This window comes from Corvus hawaiiensis, chromosome 5 (assembly GCF_020740725.1).
Source record: "Corvus hawaiiensis isolate bCorHaw1 chromosome 5, bCorHaw1.pri.cur, whole genome shotgun sequence".
Classification (NCBI taxonomy): domain Eukaryota; kingdom Metazoa; phylum Chordata; class Aves; order Passeriformes; family Corvidae; genus Corvus; species Corvus hawaiiensis.
The window spans coordinates 43,744,910-43,757,658 of record NC_063217.1 but is presented as its reverse complement, the minus strand read 5'-3'; the positions used below and the strand labels follow the sequence as shown (position 1 = coordinate 43,757,658).

Genomic DNA, 12,749 nt, shown 5'->3' with positions numbered 1-12,749 from the left:
CAGGGAAAAACAGGGTGTAAACTTGACATCTTCCTAATGGTAATGAGTATTATGACTAAATCCAAATTTTGCATAACTACAGAGGATCAGTCTCTTTAAAGCAATTGGATTACTGAAGTGAGTTCACTGCTACAAAACAAGGGTTCACAGTCTGACCCAAGGTACTTAGTGTCTTTGGGATAGGAGCCTCTGTTCTTATTCACATTGAGATGGAAAGTAGTGTAACCTGATAAACCTAACTCTAGTGACTGAAATACACGATTCCTTTTAGTAAGATGATGTAGTCTTTCGTTGCCGTCAGCATCCATCAGCGAGCAATATACAAATACATATGTGAGTTGGCTGTGCGTAGACATCTCTCTAGACATCCTCTGCCAAATCTGGCTGTGCCAATGAAAGAGGTTACTGACTCCAATGATTGGTCATCCTTCTCCTGCTGAGGACTGTCGGTGCAAAGATCTGCAGGAGTTGTTCATGGCCCTTAACTTGCTTTGGCTGAAAAGCAGCCTGAATAGCTTAGCCCAATGTCCCTAAACTGCCTCAGCTAGCCTTGCTTGGCTTGATCTGCCCTAGGGAGCGCTGGTTCCAGCTGATCCATTGGCAGGCTGGGGAGATGGTGTCGGCTGAAGGAGTGAGCACTGGCCAGCAGGGGCAGGCAGCGACCTGTTCCACTGAGGTGGCTGGGCAGGGAGGAAGGCTGGCTGCGACTTTTGCACACAGGTAGCAGCAGAACAGAAGGCTGGCAGGAACTGATTACTTCAGATCAATGGTTTTATAAGCCATGGAGATAGAACTTCTATTACAGCAAAATTTAATGATAATGATGTGATCACCAGTCAAGAGCAAACGCACAGGAATAGCACATAGTCATACTAATGAAATTCTTCACAGCTTTATTAGCTGAAAAGATGAAAATTATTTTCATTCAGGAGGAGGGGTTTCTTTAAATTATGATATTGATAATATTTTCTGCATTTAATTTGCACAGCATTTTAATGGGCAAAACATTAATTTTTTTATATATATGTGAGTATATAAAAATTTATCTAAAATCAGTGTAAATGCACACTGCAGAGTACAAACTTTTAAAGTAAGGATGTCCTTCAGGCTTAGATGGTTATATTGCTGCTGAGTTTTTGCTATACTCCAGTGGCATTTTGCTGGAATGAGATTCACCCCTGTGCAGAGGGCAAGCGTAAAACCTAAGCGCCGTGTAAGTTCTACTTAAGTCTTAAGGACCTGGTTCTAATTCCATTGAAATAAATAGCAACATTTTCATTGTTTTTCAGTGGGAGCTGTTACAAGGTCAATGAATGAGATCAGTGCTATAAATGCCTTTTGCTGGCCCAATTGGAATGATATGCAAGGAGCTAGATGCAAAATGCTTGGGAATGAATGTGAAAAAATCCCTTGGTAGTAGAAGACTTGGTAATTCTGGAGAATTTGCTCAAGGTAAATACTGGACCCAAAACATTAATTTGTTTCAAAGATTCAAGGATGGTAGGTGAATTTATCCTAACCAGGGAGCTGGTCTTACCCAAATATGACTTGAGGAGTAATGGGCATACTTCAGCCATATTCTGTGTAATATAATGCACAATAAGCAAAAATACAATCAAACCTATTTAAAGCATTATTATTTCTGTAGTACTAGGATAATTTTGGATACCTTAGAGTACTAAAGCATCATGTTCTCTGCTCTGGTAGCATTAGCAGGGTTTCAGTGTGGTTTTCTGCTGTATCATCTACCCTTGCTAGGTAACGTGCTGGCATTTATTTATGCATCTAAACAGTGCCTGCACAGAAACTCGTTTATATTTCATACATTCTAAGTGCTTCACAGCTGATTTCCCACTTGAGACGAGAGAGCTTTAGGTAGGACCGTGTTCACAACACAAAGCAATGGAGAACTCTGCACTCAAACTTCATGCATCTTACCAGGACTCCAGGCCACTGTAGTGTATTTCACTTTCCAGCTTGTAGAGGGAAATAAATCAGACTCCTACTAGAATAACCTTACACCCAACTGTCAGCTTTGCAAGTGTAAAAATCCTCTGTGTGTTCTCAGTAAGTGATTTTCAAAGGCTTTGACCTTCCATAAATTAAATCCAGATTCCTCAGAACTAGGGAGAGGCAGAGTATTAGTCCTATGGTTTCCTTTTAACCTTGCCCATTTCAGCAGCAGGCCAACTCAAAGAAAGCACATAATAGATTTTATTGAAATAGAAAAAAAAATTATATTAATTTTTTAATTACTTAATTTTTAATTACTCCATACGAAAACCAGATTCTTTGCCCTCTAGACAAACCTAAAAATTTAGAACTACAGAGATCTGCCAGTATCTGAGGGGAGCCTAGAAAAAAGATGGAGTGGGACTTCTTACAAGAGTATATAGTGGTGGGACATGGGGGAATAGCTTCACACTGCAAGAGAGTAGGTCTAGGATTAGATATAACAAAGACATTCTTTACTGTGAGGGTGGTGAGACACTGGAACAGGTTGCCCAGAGAGGTTGTGGACGCCCCGTCTCTGGAAGTGTTCATTGCCAGGTTGGTGGAGCTCTGAACAACCTGGTCGGCAAAAGGTGTCCCTGTCCAAGGCAGGGGGGCACTACATGATCTTTAAGGACCCTTCCCCCCCAGGCCATTCTATGATTCTATGAAGCATTTCATCCCTACATGTTCAGTGCAGGGGATTACCCTTAAAAACCTTGCATCTGGGGAACTCAGATGCCAACTCCTCTGGTGAAATACGAAGTACTACTTTGTAGCTTCTGCACAAGTGGGCAGTTGCCCTGCAAAAATTGCCTCTCCATACTCCTGGGGATAAGTCTGTTGTCACAAATATAGCAAGCAGTGGCAAATCAGAGGAGACCATAGCTTTTTTTTCCCTCAGAGCCTTCTTGTAATGGAAAATCCACACACCAGAATACAGCTCCCTCAAAGATCCAGAGCACCAGCTAACACATTTCAGATGAGTACATGGGGGAACAGTAGTGAGGCCATAATGAAAATCTCCTGCTCTAGTGTAAAATAATTCTGTGTCCTTACTGCACACACTGAACAGACAATCCTGACTCTTTTGAAGCCTCATCTACCAAAGTAGTAGAGGGAACAAATAATGAGAAGTAGTTATGTGCTGTTTAAATCAGAAGTAAGATACGGACTTAGCCCTTCTGCTGCAAATAAATAATTCCCAATAACATTCAAAATAATGTGTAAAATGATGAGGGTAACATGGAGTTATTCTGCATAAATCTTTCAGGGTAATTCAAACCAGAGTTAAAATTCAAAGCTAATATTGATCACCTTTCAAGATGAATACACAAGATAATTGGCTTGGGATTTAAGAGTGATGATGCAACAAAAGTTGTTCTGCCTCAGTTTCTCCATCAATGAAATGCAAATAGTGGTATTTGCCCCTTTTCAGGAATTTTTGAAAGATCCACAAATAAGAAGCACTACTTCAAGAACTACCATCCTTATTGACAGAAAATTCGTTTGAAGTCATCCTCAAGGATCAATGAAAAGGGAATTCAAAGGAATCTGATCATATGTAGAGCTATTAAGCTTTAAAACTAAGACAAGATGAATACAGAATCGAACAGCAGGGTTCAGTATAAAAATTTATCTCTGATTGGGAACCCATGCAAATAGCCCAGCTATAAGCAGTGCACACACAGACTAGCTTGGGTGTCATAAAAATGTGTGCTAAGAAACAAACATTTCCCTACCTAAGTAGCAGCAGGGTAGGATCTTCATGCTGCCATGGGCCTCAGGTAAGGATAGCAACCTTTGGTATCATCACCACTAATTTTGCATCCACACTTTTCACAGAATCGCAGCTGGTCATGTTGGAAGGGTCCACAGTGGCTCATCTGATCCAACCACCCTGCTCAAGCGGGGTCATCCTAGAGCACATGGCACGGGATTGTGTCCAGATGGTTCTTGAATATCTCCAGTGAGGGAGACTCCACAGCCACTCTGGGCAACCTGTTCCAGTGCTTGGCCACCTGCACAGTAAAGTTCTTCCTCATGTTCAGGTGAAACTTCCTGTGTGTTAGTTTCTGCCCGTTCCCTCATATCCTAGAGCTTGGCATCACCGAGAAGAGCCTGGCTCCATCCTCTCGGCACCCCCCATTCTGGCAGTGCTGGTGGCCTGAGAGCACCTTAGCCTGGTACACCTGGGCTACCACCTGCCCAAGCTTGCCTGGCTCCCGCTGGGGTCACCTGCCACCTCAAGGAGGGGTTGGCTTTTGTTACTATTAATTTCAGCTCGGTGGAGCCCTCCGTTACGGCTGAGCAGTCCCACAGGCTCTCTCTCCCTCTGAGGCCAGGACCGGGGCTCGCAGGGGCCGCGGCAGGCGGGGCAGGGCCGGCGCGGCGCGGCGGCCGCAGGAAGGGGAGGGAAGGCGGGCGCGCGGCCGCCGCCATGATGCGGGCGCCGCCGGGGCTGTCGCGGCTGCTGCTGGCGGCGCAGGGGTGGGGGCGCCTGGGCGCCATGTCCCGCTACAGCACGGAACAGCGGGGCCGGTCCAACTCGCCCGATTACCGCCTCTACTTTAGTAAGTAGCAGTCCTCGGGCTCCATAAACCCCTTCCTTCCCCGTCCGGGGGGCGCACGGAGGGGGAGAGAAAGTGGTGGTGGAGGCGGCGGCTTCCCTCTCTCGCGGAGGCTCCTCGGGCTGGCTGAGGTGTCACCCCCGAGGCTTCCCCCCGCTGCAGGGGGAGAGCAGTGCTTTTGTAGAGATCGAGGGCGGATCCTGTAGAGATCCCAGCTTTTGGAGGGGATGCTTGGCCTGCTCAACCCCGGCCCAGCCGTGCCCTTGCTCAGCCCCGGAGGACGACGGGGGGGAAGCGCCGCCGTGGTGCTGTGTTTTGGCAGCCTGGGAGCGGAGGCCTGTGGCACCCCAGGGACAGCCGTGGGAGGCTCTGTGGTGTGACAGCCCAGCCTGTCCCTTGTGACCAAGGTAGCCCTCCCTCCCACCAAACACGTCACTGAGGCGGGAGGCTGACATCCAAAATGAGGGGCTCCAGCCCCGAGCGGGGGCCAGCAAGTGGCAGTGCGAGGGCATGGGCAGTGCTCCAGGAGGCGTCTCAAGACCCAGCAAGAGCTGAGGGTGTGCCGTGTTCACTATTGCGCATTTTCGTAACAGTGTTGTCTTACTTGTGTGCCAGTCCTATCGCAGAGGGTTTGTACGCTTCTGGTTCATTGACCTACAGTCAACTCTGACGTCCGCTGGTGTGGGAGAAGCGGAGGCGGCGTGTGTCCGGTTGGCAGCACTGCCAGAGCTCCCTTGTACTCACTCCTGGGGCTGCCACTGCAGGAGCTCGTCTAGAGAAAGCCACTTTATTTGGTGGGGATAAACAGCCTGCCACTAAACTTTGTTTTATTTGGGAGGAGCATCTGGGAGGCTTCCAGGAGTTTCAAATTAACTCCATTTACTCCTCTTTGCTGAGGTGGTCAAAATAAAGTCCAAAGCTAAGTGAAGTTCCTTGTCTGCTTTTTTCTTTACTATGAATAGGGGTGCTAGCAGAGGAGAAATTCCTTGATTTGAGTTAGTGTTTGCACTGTTTTGATGTGATACTTGTACTTGAAAAGCTTAAGCATACACTCCAGTGAAGTTTGTTCCGTTCTAGAGTGGGAGCAAGGCTGAGGTGCAGATTGGGCCGCCACTAAGTTAACATCAATTTCTGCTGGTTTCAAGGTGTGGTGTTTCATACCGAGGGCCAAGAGCGATTATCACATCCCTCACTCACTCTTGATCAGACTTTAGCCTGTTACGTTGGGGGATTTGTAGTCATGAAACTCAGTTTATTAGAAATACAATGGAGTCATGGAGGCAACATTGCTAGAAACCCAGATGAATTCACTTATCACTGATGTAAAAGAGGTTCCTTTGGGTTTGGTTTTTTTTATCTGTTAATTGTTGTGTATGGCCAGGGAGGAGAAAAGAATGAAAGAATTTTCTCTTCCCTGTATAGCTTGTATTGCCAGGTAGAAGAGAAGCATAGTGTTGAATGCTAAAGCAATAACTTTGATTCTAATGAATCCTTGTCAAAACAATCAAGTTCTTTGTCCTCCATGTAGGTTAGTATGTGAAATTAAACATCAGAAAAAGTTTAATGGATGCATAATCATAACATATATACATTTCTGTATTATGTGATATTTAGCAACACCAACATCTTATGCCATATCTTTAGGTTTGCAATGCTACTTTGTTTTGTTTTTCAGAGAATGCAGATGGTAAATATATTTCCCCATTCCATGACATTCCCCTGTTTGCTGGATCTAAAGAGGTATGTATTTATGCCTTGAAACATGATTATTTTCAAAATGCTAATAATTTTGCTGGTGTTCTTTAGGTAAAAGTGCAGTTTTTAAAAGCTTTTTTTTGGTAATCAACAGAGAAATGTATAGTGACAGAAAGGCCCACTCTAACCCAGACTAATGCCTTATGTAATACAAGCACAATGACTACACCGAATTTTCTCTGCTGAGTTCAGTGACTTGTAATGAAACATAATGATTTCTGTATATACAAGCCTAGGTGTCTCTTTAAGTGATTGAGGGCAGAAGGAACCCTCACTGTATCTTGTGATAATTCCCTGTGTTTAAGGGTTGTGCTTTTGTGTGCTTGAATTAATTTTCTACTGTTACTCTTTTTAAATTAGCGGTTTTCTACATCTGCCATTAAAAGTGTACATTTCTTTGTCGTGGATGTACAGCACACATTTGCGTAACTTACGGTGTATGTCTTTAATTCCCAAAAGGAGCATTAGAATTGGAAGCCAGCAGCAATGCCCAGGAGAGAAGTGGTAATCACACCTTTGGAGATTCGAAGTGCTTGAGGTGCAGATGAGCACTTTCACGTCTTGTTAGCCACCCTCCCTGGGGCTTCATTACAGCAATAATGAAACGGCTGTTTTGTCTGTCGCTGATGGGAGAACTGCCAGTCTTTGGTTTAGGCTGAGGTTTGCTTATCACAGGGTGCTTGTGACACAAACAGGCTGGGGGAGTTTGAGTTGTTTTCTTGTTTTGTTGCTGAGTCTCTATGGGTGATATGAATGGTGCAAAACGTCAGTAGTTTGAACGTGTTTAGATGGAGACTTCTGAACTGATGAACCAATCCCTTGAATTATTAAACCCGAGAGATTAAAAATCTGAATGAAACCTTTTTGATCAGCAGACCCAAGTGCTAGTCAGTGGGAGGGGCAGGTCATTCAGAGTGTCATTACTAAGATGCCATGTTCAGTCCATGCTATTGCTGGAAAAGCAATGGGCGTTTTCATCATGTGTTCCCTGGAGGCCTTGCTGTCCCTGCATCTAGAGTTAAAAGTTTGGAGGAGTAGGTTATAGCCTGCGATTTTGTCAGTAGGTTAAATTAGAGTCTGCAGTGTCTGATCAGTGTGGAGAGGCTTTCATTTTGGTGTGAGTGGGGAAATAGGATTCCACCCGATATAGGGCCTGAAGAGTAAGCAAGAAGCGAAGTCATGGTTAAGGTCTCTGTTAATTTTGCCTTGTTTGCAAGAGGATGACTTTAAAAATTGTATGTTAGAGTCTTTCCATCCTCTGGTCTGAGATTTGTGGACTTTATGATGGATAAATCCAGCCTTTTTTTTCATATGGGTTTTGTTTATTTTGGATAGGTTTTTGTTTTCTACTGTACAGAAAGATGACTGTTTCCAATCAATTGAGTACAGACCTAAATTGCTGCTTAAATTTCTTTGTATCTGGGAGAAAGTGGATGTGTCCATGTACATTTTTTTTTATCTTCCTTTGTTAATGTCTCGAAGGTTAGAATTTCACAATGAAACAGAACTGACTGCTCACTTTTAAAAGTTACAGTTTAAGCCTTTGTGTTCACAAAGGGATGTTTCAATTGCATTGCGAAGTACTGTTTCCTGTATTTATGTGAATACAATGTTGCTCTCTAGTGTTCGTTATACACTTCTTTACTTCACTCTTTCCCTATAGGATAAAGAAATTCCTGCAAAGAGGCCAAAGACTACTGGATCTGAGGTACTGCTAAGTTTTTTTTTTTATTATTTTTTTTTCAACTGTTCCTCTATTTCCTTCCCAACATCCCTTTTCTGCAGAGTGAACTTGCTCTCACTGAATATAGTTGACATATCTTCAAATGCAAGTCTTTTAGGAGGAAAGACTTAAAGGGATTTAATATTCTCCTCTTTGAATGGACCAGAAATGTCAGAATTCCTTTATTCATCAAGATGTTCTCAAAGGCAAACATTTATGCCAATCTTTCAAAGGTTTGTTACGACTCTTGCAGTGTAGATGTGTTATCTTTTTTGCTATTGCGTTCAGAAACATTTGCAGTAAAACCTCCCTTAATGAAATATTCATTATGCTCTGACTGTGGATAATCTTTGGTTTATAAACAGAACTTCAGAAATCCTAAGTATGTTAGGGCAGAAGTTATACTGAGTATCTGCTTTTCAGAACTGCGGTTATTTTCTATACTCAGCTGGGAAGCCCAAAGGGAGAAAAACCACATCTGCTAATGGTTCAGCATTATATAGGACTGAAGTTAAGGCTAATACAAGCCCAGAAAACATGGAAGATCTGCTCAGGCTTTTTTTGTGAAACAAGATTTGTTTGTGCAAGTGTCTTTTCTAAAATGTAACATTTTCTGCTGTGCTTTGCCTGGCATAGGCTCATCTAAAACTTAGTAAAAGAATGTGAAAGAAAAAAATGAACCAAACTATGCTTTAAGGCCACGATATGTGGGGGGGTGTGTGTGTGTCCCAGTCCTTATCTTCTCCTATCTCTTTGGCCAGTCATACTGCAAAACTGTAGCTACCCATCAGATGTGAAAGAACTGCCCTAACTGTCTGGGCTCTCATAGTTTTGCAGCCAGTGCGTGGTGCACTGGTTCTTGTGCTGTACAGCAGTCCCCACACAATCCTGCACTATGTTTCTTCTCCCTTTGCTGTGTGATTCATTCAAGCTACAATGCCTAAGTAATGCTTTTTAGATTTTCTGTAGCTTAATGCCCATTTAGGTACTGTTTAGTAGATGTAGAATCATGCCTGAAAGAGGAATTATTCAGTGGAAGGAGTATGTGCCAGTAGACTTCTATCAAAAAATCATTGTCTTGCAACATCAGTTCTTATTTATTTCTCCTGCTGGCAAGTCAAGTATTCTGTTTCTTAGCTGCTTATAAATATTGAGTGAGGCAAAGATGTTTCATGCAGCATCTGAAACTGTTCAAAACTGCTGTTTTGTGCTGTGAGAAGCATGGTAGCTTGTTGAAAACCGTGCTTCTAGTAGCCTATGGAAAGGAGGGGAGGGGAAATGCCAGTGAGGGTGAGCAGGTCTTGCTTTCTTGGCCAGCATAGCCTCCAGAGCTGCTTCACATAACTCCTGCCCGTGTGCTGTGGTTTAACAGAACTACAGAAAATGAGCAAAGGCAAATGTACATTTCAATCCTAGCAGGCTTTTGATACAATTAAGCAAACAAGCATGCAGGCTGTAAGCTTCCTGAACATGCTTGGTCTTTACTTTGATGGTGAAATGTGAGAACAGCTTTGTCATCGTGATCTTTGGGATTTGTGGAGGAGAGAGAAAACAAGGGGATCTTTGTGTTCAGGAAAGCAGTTTCTTCTTACACTGGGCTCTTTAGCAGCTCTCCTTACCTTGGCCTGGTGAGAGATGCATCCTTGTGTGTGTATGCAGGGAAAGCATAGCCTAATCAGGGAGTAAAGGGAAATTGAGGAATTTAATGTCATGTACTGATTTCAGAATACCTCAGAAGCACTGGACTCCTTGCTCTTGTCTAGGAATGCAAAGGCTGCTATTGACAGCTGTTAACTCAGTTGATCCTTGCACTGAATTTGATTGGAATTCAAAGGTGATAGTTCTTGTCCTGGAAACTCATCTTTGAAACTTAAGCTTTTAGGGTGGCAGGTATTTGTTACTCTAGACAAGGGCAAACCCTCTTAAGAATGTGTGTTAAATTATGCTGAGCTGGTGTTTATCAGGTGGCAGTCTAGCTATGGAAAATGAAGATAATTTTGCAAGAGTCTCTTTAGTCTGTCTAATCTACTTTAAATTGTCCTTGGTGTTCCTGATGCCAGGAAAGAAGGTCTCAAAGTAGAGGAGTTTCAGCTTTCAGCATTTGTAGGGTATGGAATGCGCATCCTACAAGTGTGTATCAGCTCTTTTACAGTCTCAGTTTGTAGTTTCTAAGGGAAACACTGTTGTGTTTCTATATTAACTGTTTTCACTAGTTCAACCATTTCTTGTAACATTTTAGACCTTCCCAAATCTCAGTTAAATTTGGCTTTGCAGACACTGCTGACAACTGACTTTTTTGCTTTTGGAGATGGCTTTTGGCTGTTTGAGGACAAGAGAGAAGTTACTTTGAGGTAGAAACTATGCTGAAAGAAGTAATGTTCAGCTTCAGTCTTAAAATTATTAGCAGCTTGCAGTCTGAACCCCTGCATTGCCTTAAGCATTGCAAGCACTTGGAATACACTCTTGCCCATGTGAATCTCTGTGAAAGGTTTCAAAAGTTTCACACCTCTGTCTCGAAAAGTGGATGTTTCCACTGGGGTTACGGTCAAAACTGTCAGAGCCTGACTGTTGAATATGGTCTTCCATGTCTGGCAGGAAGAAGGTTTGAAGAGGTCATCATTTTCTTTTCAAGACAAGTGTGACACGTTGCTTCCCTGCTGTAGTGAAAGGGTTTCTAATCCACTTACCATTGTATGTCTTTGGAGAAGTATTCACATATTGTGTTGTTCAGAGGACCCAGGTGTTCTCGAATACAAAGTTTTATTTCATATGTTGGCTCTAGTAAGGAGTTTGTCCAAGCACGTAGAGATTGTAGTCCTCTAACTTACAGACATTCCCAAGAGCATTTGAAAAAAAAAAATAGAAAGAAACAAGACAGCTTTTGTTCTGTTGCATCCTGTGGGTTGCACAGTGCTGGAACACCCTTGTGGACTTCAGCTGAGATGCTTCTGTGAGCCAAAATCTTCTGATAAATTAACTAGTCAGGTGAGATATAAGGGGTCATCGGAGTGGTCATGCAGTCTGCATAGATGATCTGACAGAGGACTTTGTGCTTCCAGCAGTGTTCAAAACCGGTGTTAGAGATTCATTTGTTAAAGTTGGTATGTTTCATAAGAAAGGAGAAGCTGCCGTCATTTCCCCTGCAGAACAGGTGCACACATGGTGCTGACTTTGTATTCTGCCTTACCTACAGCCTCTAGCAGTCCATGGTGGTGTTAGACCATTTTTCAGTATATGTAACCTGGGCTCCAGTTGTGTCCATTATATGGTCAGGGATTTGTGTTCCAAATTTCAGATTGTCAGTGAATCTTTCACCCTGATGCTTGAATTTGCCCAGAGTTTTGCTATGGATGTGTCCATTAGATGCAGTCTTACTTTGTGTTCCTATAGATGAACAAATGCTGAGAGTAGAGGTAATTGTCACTCAGCAGTCCAGTTGAAATCTACCCAGAGTACAGTTGGTTTACTGAGAAAGTTACATAAATTATTTGATCCAACTTAACTTCAAATAAATGGTTCCTTAAACTTGGGAATGCCAGTGTTTCATATTTATTCATGTCATGGATACTCTGCATAGTTTTGCAGGTGAATATGTCCCATAACTGGTTGATCAGAGAATATGCCTGACGCCAGTGAGATTCCTGTGTGTAAAACCTACCTGTACCTACATAGTGTTCATAATTCCCTTTTCAGTATAACAGTACTGAAAAGTACTTTTCAGTATGTGAGGGAAGTACAGTATGAAGAGACTGCAGGCACTCTGTGTTTATGCTGGACATTGCATTCCGCTTTTGCTATGTGGCATGTTAATTTATGTTGGAGAAGTTCCACTGTCTCTTTGGTGTCCAGATGTTGCTGGCATCTGGTTTGTTGTTTTAATTGGCAAATACCTTATAGCGAACTTACATTGGGAATGCTTATAACATGGCTACTCATTTTGTAGGGAAATCCTACTCCATTTATTTCTGGATATATTTCCTGACAGTCCGTATTTACCTTTTCCCTTTTTCCCCTTTTTTTCTTTTATTTTCTGTCTTGCTTTTAAACATCACCCTTTGTTCACACTACTGCTAGGGCAGCTTATGATTTTCATTCTTGTTAGTGCTCAGGTGCATGCTGCCATGTTCAGTTGATGGCTGATGAGAATCCCTGCCAGATTGCAAATCAGCAGACGGAAAAAAAGGAAATGATAGCTGATTTTTCTTCTCACTTTCTTCGGGACTCGGGACTTCTCTATGACAAAGAGTCAGCAGCCCCCAAATGCTGCCTCTAGTGCTTTTAGATTTTTTTAAGCGTTCTAGTATAAAAAATACTAAAGTAACTGTAAGCTTTAGCTTATCTCTTCTCCTTGTCATGCATGGTGATGGCAAATTGCAGTCTATAGCAGTTGCTCCACTTCTGCTTCAGATTATCTGAACTTCCGAAGTTGAGCGTTAAAGGTTGCAACCATTGAGCAAAATCATACCTATTCAAAACCCTTCTCTCAAGTGTATGAAATAGGGAACGTGGAATGACTGGGAAAGAAACTAGTTGAACAAGAAAGGGAAAGTTAGGTAAGGAAGAATTGGTTTTGAGAGGGATATAGGGCAGTCCAGAAAGGCAGGCATCAGAAAGGTCATGGGTTTTTTTTTTTTCCTTCTGCTACTCAGGTTTCTAAGAACAACCCCAGATCAAAATGAGTTATTTTCTGTAAGAATCTGTACAGCCAG

General features: G+C 42.8%; 1 protein-coding gene across 1 annotated transcript in view; it reads left to right on the top strand.

Annotated features, from left to right (window-relative positions):
* Positions 1-4,402: 4,402 nt before the first annotated feature.
* Positions 4,403-12,749, top strand: part of PPA2 (inorganic pyrophosphatase 2) — a 34,589-nt gene continuing 26,242 nt past the window's right edge. The window contains exons 1-3 of the mRNA XM_048303820.1: positions 4,403-4,565; positions 6,238-6,302; positions 7,981-8,025. Coding sequence (XP_048159777.1) covers positions 4,433-4,565; positions 6,238-6,302; positions 7,981-8,025 — 243 coding nt within the window. The 5' untranslated portion in view covers positions 4,403-4,432. The remainder of the gene's footprint in view (positions 4,566-6,237; positions 6,303-7,980; positions 8,026-12,749) is intronic.